The sequence below is a fragment of the Homalodisca vitripennis genome, chromosome 5, assembly GCF_021130785.1.
Source record: "Homalodisca vitripennis isolate AUS2020 chromosome 5, UT_GWSS_2.1, whole genome shotgun sequence".
In the NCBI taxonomy this organism is placed as follows: Eukaryota; Metazoa; Arthropoda; class Insecta; order Hemiptera; family Cicadellidae; genus Homalodisca; species Homalodisca vitripennis.
In genome coordinates this window covers 149,906,198-149,920,997 of record NC_060211.1, presented here as the reverse complement: position 1 = coordinate 149,920,997, position 14,800 = coordinate 149,906,198, and the positions used below count along the sequence as shown (strand labels likewise).

Sequence of the window (14,800 nt, the reverse complement as noted above, 5' to 3'; positions counted from 1 at the left end):
TTACAATGAAAAAAAAAAAAACGTTTAAAGGTATTGTTCTCTTAGGCGTAAGGTAATGTTAATGGACGTGGTTAATAGGATTTGCCAGTTTAACAAGCTGGGTTAGGTAAATTATTATGGTCTAGACAAGTTCTCCTATGGGAAGTATCTCAAATTGTGTATTAAGTAGAATAGTTTAACACAGGAACTACGAACAGCTATCCACCTCCTCCACTATAATAGTAAGTGACAAGCACGCATTTCATGAAACTATTTGTTGACAGTTTATGTAATTAGTTTTCATTATGTATAATATAGTAATGCATAATGTTCAAAACTAATCAATAATTTCAAGTGCTCTCAAAGTTCCATGCCGCAATTCACTTTAATTACCTTAGATATTTCTTCAAAATTTCAAAATTGGTATTTACAATTTGCTTGATTAATTGAAAATGATATTTTGTAATACCGTTTAAGCCACACAAGCATTTGGATTGGAAACTATATGCATTTAGGTTTGATATAAAGTGACTTCCCATTTGTACAAATGTGTTATTTAACAAATATATATGGAATGGAAAATTTAAATTAAACGTAAGCACTTTATGAATTTCCACATGACTAAGTTTTGTGAACATTTATGATATTTGTAAAATAATGTACAGTGGACTACTCTTCCCTTTATATCGTTCATTTAAAAAACAATACACAAAGGGCGGTGGGATGAATGTTTCCGGTGGAAGTATCGATTGTGTTGAAAGTCCGGTTGTGGTTCAATAACCAATGTTCCGCGTACCACATAGAAACATCTATTGTACATTTCAAACCGCTATTAGTTCGATCATTTTGAATGCGGTAAATTTCTGTTTTATTGAGAAACTATTTAACCGAAAATTTATTTTGGCATTTATTTATCATTTTAATTTGGTCCAGATTCTAGTTTATTTTTTTAATCCAGAAAGTTTTATGAATTCTGCATTGGAGTAAGAGATTAAAATTAACTCACTGGTATGTATTTTTTATTTTACGTGAATATTGTGAATGTTTGTATGTTACTCAGAGGAAATCCCAACTTTATCAACTCCAATTAACGTCTGATAATATTTTACATACAGCACTGAAACAACAAATATTGTATTAATAAAGAACAAGAAAGTTTTCCGTGAGTTGTCTAAGAAGCTTTAAGAGTAACAGCAGTTGTTGTAGAGGTAGAGGTCTCGCCAACACTAGAAGTTTGGAACTGTATGATGATGGCTAAGTAGGTAGTAACCGCGCTGGCTACCTGAAACAACAAAATAACAGTTATTGGAGATCACGTCAGGTTGATTGTATAACCTCTGAGTGTCCTACACACTGTCATATCTCACTGTCTTCACTTTATACTGATAATACGTTACCTTCGTCTTTGTCATCTAAGTTGGCCGATATTTTTGTTGTTACCGGATTGAACACAGGGTGTAACAAAAGTATCTAGACAAACTTTAGGATATCGTTTCTTCGGTGAAAGGAAGCAAAAAATCAAATGCGACCATTGTTCTATCTCTTTACGTTTACCGTCTTACTGACTACCTGGTTTTCTTTATAAAGAAAGTATATTTTAGAAACTAATCAACTATAATTATAAAATACAAGTTATGTTAACAAGTTCTGTCCATTAAAGAGTTTGTTCGAATTTGTAATATAAATTTCAAAATGGTGGCAATTGAAAATATTTAAACTAAAATATCGTAAAAAGCACTAATTTAATAAAAAGGTTGCGAAACTAACCTTTTTTTTATAACAAATCCAATGACTTCAAATAATGATATCGGAAATCAAATAACTGACTTATTGCAGTTTTAGATCAACCATGTATGTCGAATTTCAATTTTTTCACAAAAAGACAACAGTTCAACAGTTGAAAAAAATTATAGGTATTAATTTACTTTGAATGTTTAAATTTATTACACTGTTTCATGCGGTAAACGAAAAGAGACAGGCAATTAGTTGAATTTTATTTTTTGCTGCAATTTACCCGAGGAAAAATATCCCAACATTTCTTTTAAAAGTTTAATTAAACCTAGAATAATTAACATCTTTATGAATTATGTAATTAATTCGTTAATGCAACTAATATAAATTTTGAGAGTGTCTAATATATTTTAGCTATAAAAATGAAGAAAGCTAAAGAAGGTTACTTGTATATCTTATCAATGGATATTTTTAGTAAACATTGAACTTACAGACACAATGATGGATGTGTGAAGGTTGAACAGACCACAAGCGGAGAACTCGACGTCTCTGTGGAACAGTTGCTGGGCGAAGTTTTCCAGCTAAAGTATTATAATTTATATTAAACAATAATATATTTTACTCTAGAAGAATAAAATGGAAAATTTTTCCTAGAATATTCTATGTTAGTAATGCTAATTACCCTAAAACCTTTGTTACCATTTGAAAAAAAAATCATAACAGTCTTAAAATAATGTTTAGTATTTAATAACCGATGTGTTATTATTGAAGGGCTAGCAAAGTATATCTACGTAACGACTGAAGAAAATAACACCATTTAAGAAACTTTTCAACATCACTATAAACAATTTTTGAGTAAACTTGTATGTAAAGGATACAACATTTAAGGTTTTTAGTTAAACTTATCAAGAGGAGTTATTTATCTGTTTTTAGCAAGTAACATGTATATAAGATTACTACATGTGTAATATCATGATGACGTATAATTTTATTAATACAGAAATTACAATTAACGATACTTTAAAAGATCGTGTTCTTAATTACTGCGTTGATAAAGTACATTTGCACTGATATAAATGAGACAATATTATTGTCTCCTGTACATTGACACAAACATGTACAGTATGTATTAATGAGGATAAAGTTATTTTTCAACGGAGTTTTAAAAGAGGTCATTTTTAGTACTTGAACCATAGAGCTCACATATAATCCTGATTGAATAAGCGTCATCTTGATGTTACATTTATTGAAATAAACATTTCAAATTTTTGGTATATTAAAATATGGATTTAGATTTTTCATTTCATTTCTTACTGTCAGAAATGGGATGCCGGTTTTAAATGTGTGACTTTTTATTGTGACTGAAATGTTACGTATATGAACTGTCTTTGAAGAATCTAAATGAAATACACAATGTTCAAGGGAATACACAGTCCTCAATAAAAGGTGGAAATAGATTTTAATATTTTTCTTATAGAGATGTCAAAATCTTCTTATATCCCATATGTAAGTAGTTTTAGAAATACGTCTTAAGAATGTTTTTTCATCAATTCAGATCTTTGAAGATTAAAATTTTTGTAATTTAGACCGTTCTTTGCACACAAAATTCATAGCAATAAGGAACCAGTTTAAAGTTACAATAATTATTAACTGTAATTTACATACCTCATTAAACAACGTTCTTCTCATTTTATTACCCAACATTTTGGTTACTACAATGGCAGTCTTTTTCGCCTGGAACAATAAACTATATAAATTGTTATGTCATGAGTCTTATTGTAAGTATTACAGCTACGTTATAAACATTTACGATAATATAAAAACACTAGCTCCTGAATGATCTATAACAGTTTACCAATGTCAATCGAGAATGTATTGCGGTCATAATAATAGTTAAACAATGTTAAACTAAGTTAAATAAACTACAAGAACCAGGGAAAGATTTTATGAGGAGAAAGATTAATAAGAGCTTCATTGTTAGGAAATATCACTTTGAAAACATGTTTTTCTGTTTGTAAAACTCATAAATGGTGTAAAACACTTTTTCAGTGGATTTGTGTACAATTTAAACTTTTTATCTTCAAATTTGGTGAAAAATTGCTTTCTGTACCATATTTATGCATAGTATATAGAAACCGAGCCTAGGAAATAATGTACAAAAAATTGATGTTACATAAATTTGTTTATATATTCAACACAATAATTTGAAGTAAGAAGAAATATTTGTGTCAGTGAAGAATTATAAGTAAAAATTAACACAATTTAATTTATTTTTGGATATAAATGTTTTGTATTGGCTTATACGTGGTACTCAAAACCTATAATTACTTGCTATTCAGCTTAGCTTCATTAGCCACGAAGTTTCAAAGCGAATTAATGAGATCTGAGGTACAGCAGAAGAAAATATCATGGCATTTCCAAGGATTCATATTACATCGTAGTGGTCACTTTACGGATTGGATTGCTCTGCATAGGGTTTCACCGCTCTGATCAGTGCCAGATTTAAAGATTTTGAGGTCCCAGTTTAATTTATTTGTGCACCCCATCTCCCTATTGTGTTATCCGAATATTAAACTACGATTATGTAAGTACACAATTTACTTGTGATGATTAATGGAATGAAAAGCTTGATTATTTTGAAAAATCTTTAAAACATAAATTGAAACTGAAATATATACACATAACGTAACTCTAGTGAGATGTGTTGATTCAATTAGAATGTTGAGTTTAGATCCCGTTATCCTACCTCTTAGTGCAGTGTCTAGAATCTGACGCTGACACAGACTTGGCTCATAGAATATAATTTTGACCAAGACAAAGAATATATTTCATCAATATGATGAAATTGGACAATTCCAAAGACCAATAATAAAGAGAATAAATCAGATTGCAGATCTCGAAACGTAGTGTTAATGTTTTTTTTTTCACTGAACAATAAAAAATACCTGAAAAATATTATTTCCTTCAAAATCCTTCTATCGTCCTTCGAATATTATTTTGTTTTTTCTTTTTAAATATTTTCCCACATAATAATAATTCATAAACAAATAAATCTTTGAATCCTCATCACATATTGAGATTATTAAAACAATCGATTGATATGCATGGATCCAACAATTTTATCAAAATACCCGAATTTATTAAAAAGTATCAAAGATTGAGTTTGTTTGGGCTAAAGCTCAGTGCCTTGTACAAGAGATTGGGTCGTATATTTTAAAACATATTATAATATCAGATTAAATAGTAATCCGAGATAAATCCAATAATATAAATTATTATTTTCCATTAGTTTTAATATAGTATTAATAGTTTGTAGTTTTTTAAAAACTTTGTCTGATAACCAGTTTAGTGACTATTCCATGCATTTTGTATTATACCACACTATTGAATAAAGATTGAAAATACTATACTATTCTGTTATATTCTAAACCAAATAAGTTTTACGATCTCACCTCTGCAACAGCCTGTGCACAAGGCCACACCAAGAAGTAAAGTTCACCCACATATAACAATATCCAGTTGCCAATAAGAATGGTATAGAGAAATTTGTTATAGTCCATAGAGAAGAGAAGGAATAAGAAATACGGGTAGAAGACAAGATGAGCGAATATAAACACCATCAGGGCCACCATCTGACAGCCATAGACAACGTTTATATCATAGACTATACAGCACAGACTCCAGTGTGTCTCACTGAGGCCTGGTATAGTCAGCGACATCACTCGAGGATCTGGAATAAAAGGTCATAAAAGTTTAATAATATTATGCCATGACTTAATTTTAAAACCTTTAACTATTAAATTATTTTTCAACAATATTGAAACTCACTAAAGAGTTCAAAGTAACGAGGTATTAATGTAAAAATCTTACTAGAAAATGCCTCAACACAAGGGAGTGCAACAGTCCACAAGAGTTGCTTCGTCCGAGACCTCATCACCAACTCTTCCACTCGTTGATTGATTAGCTGGAACCTGTCCTTTACACTGAGTACCAACTCCATCAGCTCTACCAGCCCAAATATTAGCACTATCTGTAACATTTTATAACCCAGTATAAAACATATTTTTTACTTAGAACAAGAAGATAAGAAACCGTCTCGTTGCACTTTTTCTTATAGGGTACTCTGCCCTTTCTTCCGGACACATGATAGTTAGGATGGTTAAGGTTGGGAATATGGGACAGAAACTTTCTTCTCATCATGTTGCATCTGCAATGATGAGGTATAGTGACAAACATACGGTATCTCAATAATTTCACCTTGGAAGAAGAGCAGGCTAGTTTTCCTTCCAGTCAAGGAGTGGTACAGACCAGTCCCTTCCTGCAAAAACGGACAGAGGACACTAATCCATCAGGTTTAGGCTTACAACAACATTTAACACTAAGGGAGCTCCACACACTCCAACAGCTAACCATCGCAGTAACCTATCGATCCACTCTTTTCACCGCAACATCTCAAAATTTGCGCTTAGTTATGGGCTGCTCCTGGACATTGTTTTTTGCAGTACCCAGTGTACGCTCAACTGTATGGTTTACAATTCCCTAAAATAAATCCTCCTGGGTATTGAAAAGCCATATACCATAGGTTTCCTTGGTACCGAAACTAACTTTAAGCTTCTGCTCTGAAGGTTGCATCTTCGTGCGTTGAAAGCTAGATAATATCATAAGGCGAGATAATTAACTGAAACACTTAGGTATTATTCTCTATATTCCCTATTTATAATTAAATACAATGAAAACTTTAAATTTTAAGGTCATATTTATTTATAATGAATTAATCATCATTTCGATTATGGAGGAGTTAGGCGAAAAACTAGTAATTAAAAAATATACAATTTTAAATGAGGTAGTAATAAAGGAAATAATCAATAAATTATTGGAACTATATAAACTCAATGTTGATTAATAATATTAACATTACCTTAAAGGCCACAGATATAGCATATATCGATATGTAATTGAAGTGTTCTATAACGTCATAGATGACCATGATGCAGCAGTATACTAGAGCCACATATGAGACAACTCGTGTGTTGTGTGATGGAGCGTTTCTATGGAGTTGGAAATCTATTTCCCTTAGTCGCTCCAGGAGTAGAATCTTCTTGGAAGACCTGCAAGACATTGCATCATATATGCCCATCACTCGGAAAATAGAGGACGTTTCTATGCAGTTGGAAATATATATTTCTTAGTCTCTTTAGGAGTATAATCTTCTGTGTAAGTCCATAAGAGATTTAATTTACCTAACAATGATCTGTTGTAGAAGTGGAATTCAAAATTGTGTGTTATCTAATCAACTATAAAATTAACATATTAATAGCTTTACATGCTTACTGAATATATACGTCAATAATTATTCTAAAAAGACTAAAGCTTATAATTTTTTATATCTGTTGAGTTTTTTATTTTATAACTACATTTAACGTTATTGCATAATTTTTCCATCGTGTAGTATCAAATATTGACTTTCAATTGTTAAAATTGTTTAGTTAGTAACTAACCAAACAATACTAAAAATGCAGCGTTTAACAGCTTTCAATAGCTTTCCATAGTGATTTTTAAGCACTAGCTTAGAAATAAGAAGCTGATTAAAGTAATCATCGATTAGTAATAAGAAAAAAAATAAAATTCGAATGCTTAGATTAACGTTGTCAGACATCAATCTAAGTTATCGATCCATATAGTAAAATGAGAAATATACAATCTTGAGATATTTTTGCCCATCTTTATTCCAAGGGAATCAGCAAACATATGTTTATAAGGCGTAAATTGAAAACCCATGTTGTGGACAAGACAAAAACCATCATTTTTTGCATTTACATTATTTAGGGATATATCTAGAAATTAAAAAAAATATAGTCCCTTCCTCAATTTCGTATTTTTTTATTATTAAATAATAATCCAGTTTAACTACATATATTTTGATCCTTTTAAGTAAGCAATCTCTTACCTGAGCAAGGCTACAGAAAGACACACGAGGGCTCCCAGGAAAGTCGAGAGAGCACTGGAGACCGCCATAATCAGTGAAGTCGTCGTCGTGTAGCGTCTTTGTTCTGGAACCTTACAAAAAAACTTATGATAAAAGTCCATGTTATTTTAAAAATACAAGATTTAAAATCAAATAAAAAAAGAGGAAAAGAGATCAATTTAATTTATTCTACCTAAAAATATTCCAGCCACGTTATTTTAGAAAATAATAAGATTCACACACCGGTTTGTGTTAATAGATCTGCCACTGTGCTAACCCGCGGTTTGTTTTATCTTGATTAACAGTAGTAATTAAATGCTAAGTCTGTAAAAGTTAAATCAATCAGTCATAAAAGTTATAAGCAATTGTTATTTTTTATTGGAATTATTATGCAATTATAACACCTTGTGGTCTGACCCTATCTTTTCAATCTGCATAGGTGAAAGTTTACTTAAACATTTTTTTTCATTGAAATGAACTAAGATCATTGAAACACGAAACAATATGTATTATCTTGTGATACCACAAATGTGAAAAGCTTGATTTAAATGACTCCCCGACCTAGTCGAAGAATATGAGTAAATATTATTTCAGCTAAATTTAGATTCTGATTTGATTTACGTGTAATTTATAGATAAAAACAGTTAAAGCTATAAAACACTTGTTTATTACAAAATTATTAGGAAATGTAAAAAAATTCTTGACAATTTTTAATTTTTCCTCAAGGTACATAAATAAAGGTGTTTGATTTTTCAATTTCACATTTTGAAGTTCAAATGGTCACCACATTTGAATAAAATGGCTTACGGAGCGGATATATATATATATATATATATATATATATATATATATATATATACTTTTATATTGAGCTTTCTTACATTTGACCTCTTAAACAAAAAATAATCTTAATAGTACAAAAGTATATAATACTCCATTCACACAGCAACGATTCAAATAATAGGCCCCGTCGCTCACCAAGATCATCTGTTCCAGGTAGGTATATTTCTCAGCTCAAACCACAAACCGTTCCCAGCTCTCAATTTGTTTAAGAGAATCTGGTAAGGATTTATATAATCTGTAGGCAGTGACGGCTCTTGGTTGTGGTTCTGTGTTTTGGAATTCTGAGACCAGTTTAATATACACCTAAGTAATTGGTTATACAACTGGACTATTTAGTAATGACTTCAAGGATAAAAAAATTTAGAAAACCAAAAATACGTTTCCACATAGATAATACAATATAAGGCTTGAATTAAAAAATTCATCTTCTCAAAATTCATCTTAAACATTTATCTTTTAAAATGTTCCTGAGTTTATAAAATGTGCAGCAATTATGATAGTTTCTTAATAGCGCAACTTACAGTACTTGTAGACACGTAAGGATAATTTGCTCTTATACCATACTGGTTACACTAGCTGAAATGCACTATTCCATTGTTATCTTTACCTCTGTATTGAAGAAAATCTCGTAGACCCAGCCACAAAGGACAACCGCAATAACAACCATAAGAAAGGCAGAGTAGAATAACCAGAGGTTAGAGTGTCGGGCGATTTCTCCTCTGAGGGGTAACCTGGCCAGGGAGACCGGCAACAGGCCTACCAACTGTAGAGTATGAAGGAGTATAGGTGAGAACACGTACATGACTAGGTGCAGGTCACTGTGTATTCCTCGATAGATCAATAGTAAGGCAAGTATTTGTCCACTTAGTCTGTGTACAGCTTTACCAATCTCGAAATTGTAGAAGAGTGTTTGCAAGTCCATTTCGTTAACCAGAAACAGTTCTACTACAGTATTTGTTTGTTCCACATCGACGTTATATTATAGATGCCCAGAGTTAATTGTATGTTCTTGTACAATTTGCATTGTACAAGAACATAAACAAGCGGAATAAATAAAGAAATTCCCATAAACGTTTTTTTATTACTAACCGTGTTAGTTTTTGTGGGATCCGAAATGGGAGGACATTGAAAATGTTAAAATTATCAAACGATAACTTGTTCATATAGTATTTTCATAATATTGATATACGCAAAACCAACTGTTAGACTCATAAATAATCATTATATTAACGTCAGAATACGAGACAAACAGACTAAAATTCACAATTTAGTCTAAAAGTTGTTCTTCAAAAGGTAATCTGAATCCGATTTAGCTTTAATTCTTCTCTAATTTAATGCTTGGAGCTTAGTGAGTAAGAGTGTGCCTGGTTTTCATGGCGCATTGTTGAAAAGAGAAGGGTGTTATTTGAGAGTCAAGATCTAGGAATAAAAACTTTAGAGTGGACACATAATCGCTAAAAGCATGTTGACTAACGCTAAGATTCAACTGCTTTTACTTTAAAAAAGTTTTATCGTCTTTCTTTACACCTGATAGAAATCTAGAAAAATATAAACATATTGTACCTTAATGATAACTGGGAAAAGGTTTTTTTCAATTTCTCCCCAAAAATTGTCACTCCCCGCAAACGTTTGTTATGGCATAACTTTCGCCATTGGATGGATAACGGTGAGGCAATGCGGGCTGAGCGGTTGTCAATGTGTCCTTGAGGGTGGAGTCGTCTCAGACGCATATTTACCACCTGTTTGTAATTAAAACAAAAGAAAGTGCGTGAAGAAAATAATTAATTGTATTACTGCAGTCCATTTAGTAACTAATATATTTCAAAAAAATGTTCCATAGAGAATGGAAAAACCCGAATGTTGGTACCATTTATTTATCCGATATAAAATGTACTGATAGTAAAACGGTCCATTATAATGGGTATGGATAAAAATGATAGAGTTGCTCTTTATCTAATGTTATTTTCAAGTATTTTATTACTACTTAAAACTAATATAACTGGATTGTATGCCTCCGTTTCCACTTTTATTTGAATAAAAAAACGAAGTTTTGTTTAAAATGTTCTCTTGAGTCTTAAACCCTTCCGTAAATAAAACTTTGACGGTGTAAAAGGTTCTATACAACTTTGTGCTACAACGCGGTACTCACCATAAAGGCTACAGCCACAATCAAAGTTCTGTAACAGAAGCGCTGACGGCAATTTTAAACTTTGAAAATGTAAAAGCCCCGCAGGAGTCTTAGGCTACAACTTGCTACAATTAAAATATTGATTTTATTGTTCCACGCGTAACTTTTTCTCGTATACATAGTGTTTACTTAAAAACTACAGCGATATCAATTTATATAAAAGTCACAAATGTGTATAATTCTTTAATTATTTTAGATATTCTTTTATCTATTCCATAAATCAATATTGACTTTATTGTTCCACGCGTAATTTTTTCTCGTATACATAGTATTTACTTAAAAACTACAGCGATATCAATTTATATAAAAGTCATAAATGTTTATAATTCTTTAATTATTTTAGATATTCTTTTATCTATTCCATAAATCAATAATGTTATTCGATTCAAACAACTAGTAAGTTGCCACTAGATCAGAACGAACGCGTTCTAATGTGCAATCAATCTTGTTACCCCGCGTTATATACGGGTTGATGAGTGATTATGGTGTATGAGATGCACCAATTACAATACTGAGTGTGTTGCTACAGATCTTACTATCTCAACTCTCCAGAAATAACAGGTTCCATAGCTCCCGACTCCTGAAGTGGCCTAAGAACCCTCCAGGAGTCGCTAGTGGTGGCTAATGAGCAATATTCCGTTATTAATTTTTTGAACTAAAAACAATGTTACAGCCCTTTATCAGAAAGTCACCGTTCCTCAATATAGGATGGAAATTAAAGACGGGTTTCGAGAGGTTATAAGCATTAAAAATAGTTCTTAAATCAGGAATAGTACAAAATCGGCTGAAGATATATGATTTTTTATGTTATGCGTATGAGTGATATTTGCAGGGGTGAGTGAAATTAATATACATAGGACTAAGTTTTTAAATTATTTATTGCGTGAAACAATTACAATATTGCATGGCATGCGTCAACTTAACTATATGAAGTACATAAGATAAATGATGTTGGTCAAGGTAAATACATACAATGTAATACAATTCTTGTATGTATCAGAACCGGGGATTTCGTGGTTGTTAATTTCACAAATTTCCATCCCAGCGGCCCATAATGAACTCATCAGTTGAGTAAAATGTCTTTGACATAAGAAAATGTTTTAGTCGAGTTTTGATTTTTTTTGTTTCATTGAGCTGTTTGATGCCTTCAGGGAGCCTATTGATTAGTCCGACTCCAACTTGAGATGGTAAGTGTTCGAAAGCTGCCGGTCTGTGCTGTTCGACTCGAAAGTTATTCCTGCCTCCAGTCCCATATTGGTGGACATCCCGCACCAACTCGCATTTAAGTCGGCAGTACAAGGCCAACTCGAGAATATAGAGGCAGGGAAGAAGGGTCAGCAATCCAAGCTCCCTAAAGGCATATTTTCACGACTACCTGGGGTTTAATTTTAAAAGAATTCTTACGGCTTTCTTTTGAGATCTGAAAACTCTTTCAAATCTGTATTTGGAACAGCTTCCCCACAATCTCAAGCCATATGTCAAATGTGTATGTATCAGACCGGAATAGGCCATTTTTAATACATCCAACGAACAAAATTTGCAAGATTCCTTTAACAATTTAATTTTCTTAAAGGAAATTTTATAAAAAAATCGTGAAATTTTCTTCAAGTTACATTAATTAATGAAATATTGCAATTTCCTTAAGTCATAAATAATTATAACACTGTCATACTGAATAAGTAAAATTATTCACTTTAGCTTGGTTGAAAATTACTGAAAATTCCGGCTTTAAACGCCTACCACCCCACCACAGGTAATAAAAGAATATATACTTTTATTATGTCCGGCGATTTTGTAAGATTATTTCTGCGAAAAACGTTTTCTGATTAACAACCTAATGCAATATTTTAAAGTAATAAGCAATTAAATATAAAAAAGGGCTAGAGTAGTTCTTTCTGGGATTTAAAAATGTCTATGTGAGATGAAACCATTACAAAAATTCTGTCATCAGCATCATCTCACATACATAGGTTGCTAACTGATCATACGTCACATGCCTAACACATTGCGTCATGGTTGCTCATTCCTACTTGTGTGTGCTTCTAATAACCAATTGCTAGTAATGGCAAAGACAGTCATTGAAAACTTCAATGTCCCTGGAATGCCAAAAAATACTTAAAATAATAAAAACATTTCCATAACGCCAAATATTAAAATAAAAAATAATCAAATATAGGAGTACTATTATGGCGTAGTCAAATGCACATTCAAACCCAACATAGAGAGTACATCATAGTTTCACTTTCGTCGTAGTAATTTAATAATGTATTATTAAAATAAATATTTTAATTAGAATAATAGTAGAGAACACAATTGAGAAAAAATTATCTGGTTTGTTTTGTTTAAGAGAATACATGACTCCAGTTTTGTAATTTCCCTCAACTTTTCCCAGTGTACAATACTTATAGAACTTATAAAAAGTATAAGTAACTATCATTACTTATCGTTACCTTTCTATTTTGGATACGGAGTCATCTATTTATGGTTGTAATCTACCTCCATTTACAAGAATTATATTTACACGACATATATTACCATCTTCGTATCCACTTACAAATCATTCAGTGCGTAGTTAGATTATCAATTGGGCCAAAGTTTACAATATGGAAATAAAAATGCTTTTAAATAAGCAGAAATGAGGTGAAATCTGTTAATTAAAAAAAAAAAAAAAAAAATGAAACTGTATCTGAAATTCCTTTCAAATCAAGTAGTATTGTGAACAACTTTCTAAGTTTTAGACCTTTTCCTTAGTTTTGGTAAATATTTTAATAATTATGTTGAAATTTGCTTGAAATCCCATAAGACAGAAACTTAACTTAAATCATCTGGAACTATTTTACATGGCGCGGAGTTGCTATGAGAAGCGTCTGATAAGAAACACTCCGCCGCGTTACACTTTCTCATTACACTAAGTGCGCACTGTTTATAATGCACTTAGCAAGCACTTGGTGTACGAAACTAATGGCGCTGCTGGTGACCAACACACTGTTAGCATCTTTTACTAGTTCACACTGGGTGATTATAAATACAGGGTGTAAATATTGTTAGAACAGATGAATATCTGATAACGTCTCGCAGCACACTTTCAAATATTATAAACTGCGTGTGATTATTAGACAATAACATTATTTTATACATACATACGAGGTAGGAGTACGCCACACCACGTTTTTCGTAACGGGCTCCGCTGAGGTTCAATATATAATTTCACACCTATCGATTTTCTTCAGTAATGAAATCAACTTTGTACATCTGCCGGCAAAAAGAAGAAACATTGTCTCATCCCACTAGAGACTGGTTTCTATGACCCTCAGCAATTTGACACGCGCCATCACAGAACTCATTCTTCTTTAGGTACAAATGATGTTTCATAAAAAGTTCTCTTATTCTTCTGTTTCTCAAAAATATTCAGCTGATAACAATTATTTAACCTATTGCTCATCTGATATCCCGACTAGTTGTGCATTGGAGAGTATGTTTAGTACAAAAACATATCTGAATACCTTGAGTTACAACTTTGTGTACTTTAACTAATGTACTTTAGAAATTTTTTCCCGTAGTTGGGCCAAAACTTATTGCGAAGTTGCGAAAATTTCCAAATTCTTATAATATTTTCTGTGATTATTTATTGATCTTAAAAATAATTCTGAAATATTTAAAGCCAAATTAGCTAATGGTCCTAAACATCAATAACCTTCATAATTATCACAACGTGACTTTTTCAGAACCTTTTCTTCGTGCATGTGCATGCATTTAATGAGTCGTTTACTAATCCAACAGGATCTTTAATGACGGTGCCTGCATTTAGTACTAAGATTTGTGATGTTAATTTAAAAGTGTGTTATAGTGTATTATTTAGGTTTACTGTTTAAATTCTTGCTCTTTGTTTTAATACTGTTACTATAATAAATGGGATAAGTAAATTACTTTGAGCTATTATTACTTGTATTGTATTACCAAAATACATCCACCAGTTTCTAATCAATTTATTGTGCAACTACGTAATTTTATTAGCAATATGTAATATTGGAGAATCTTCACTCCAAGTTCACCTTCAATTGTAAGAAGACGCGGTGAAAATATTTTTTCTTAGT

The 14,800-nt window shown here is 31.6% G+C and overlaps 1 protein-coding gene across 1 annotated transcript in view; it reads right to left on the bottom strand.

The window, feature by feature from the left end:
- Positions 1–1,150: 1,150 nt before the first annotated feature.
- Positions 1,151–14,800, bottom strand: part of LOC124363660 (putative gustatory receptor 28b) — a 30,937-nt gene continuing 17,287 nt past the window's right edge. The window contains exons 3-8 of the mRNA XM_046818921.1: positions 7,658–7,767; positions 6,629–6,818; positions 5,581–5,740; positions 5,163–5,440; positions 2,202–2,291; positions 1,151–1,261 (exon numbers count right to left, since the gene is read on the bottom strand). Coding sequence (XP_046674877.1) covers positions 1,151–1,261; positions 2,202–2,291; positions 5,163–5,440; positions 5,581–5,740; positions 6,629–6,818; positions 7,658–7,767 — 939 coding nt within the window. The remainder of the gene's footprint in view (positions 1,262–2,201; positions 2,292–5,162; positions 5,441–5,580; positions 5,741–6,628; positions 6,819–7,657; positions 7,768–14,800) is intronic.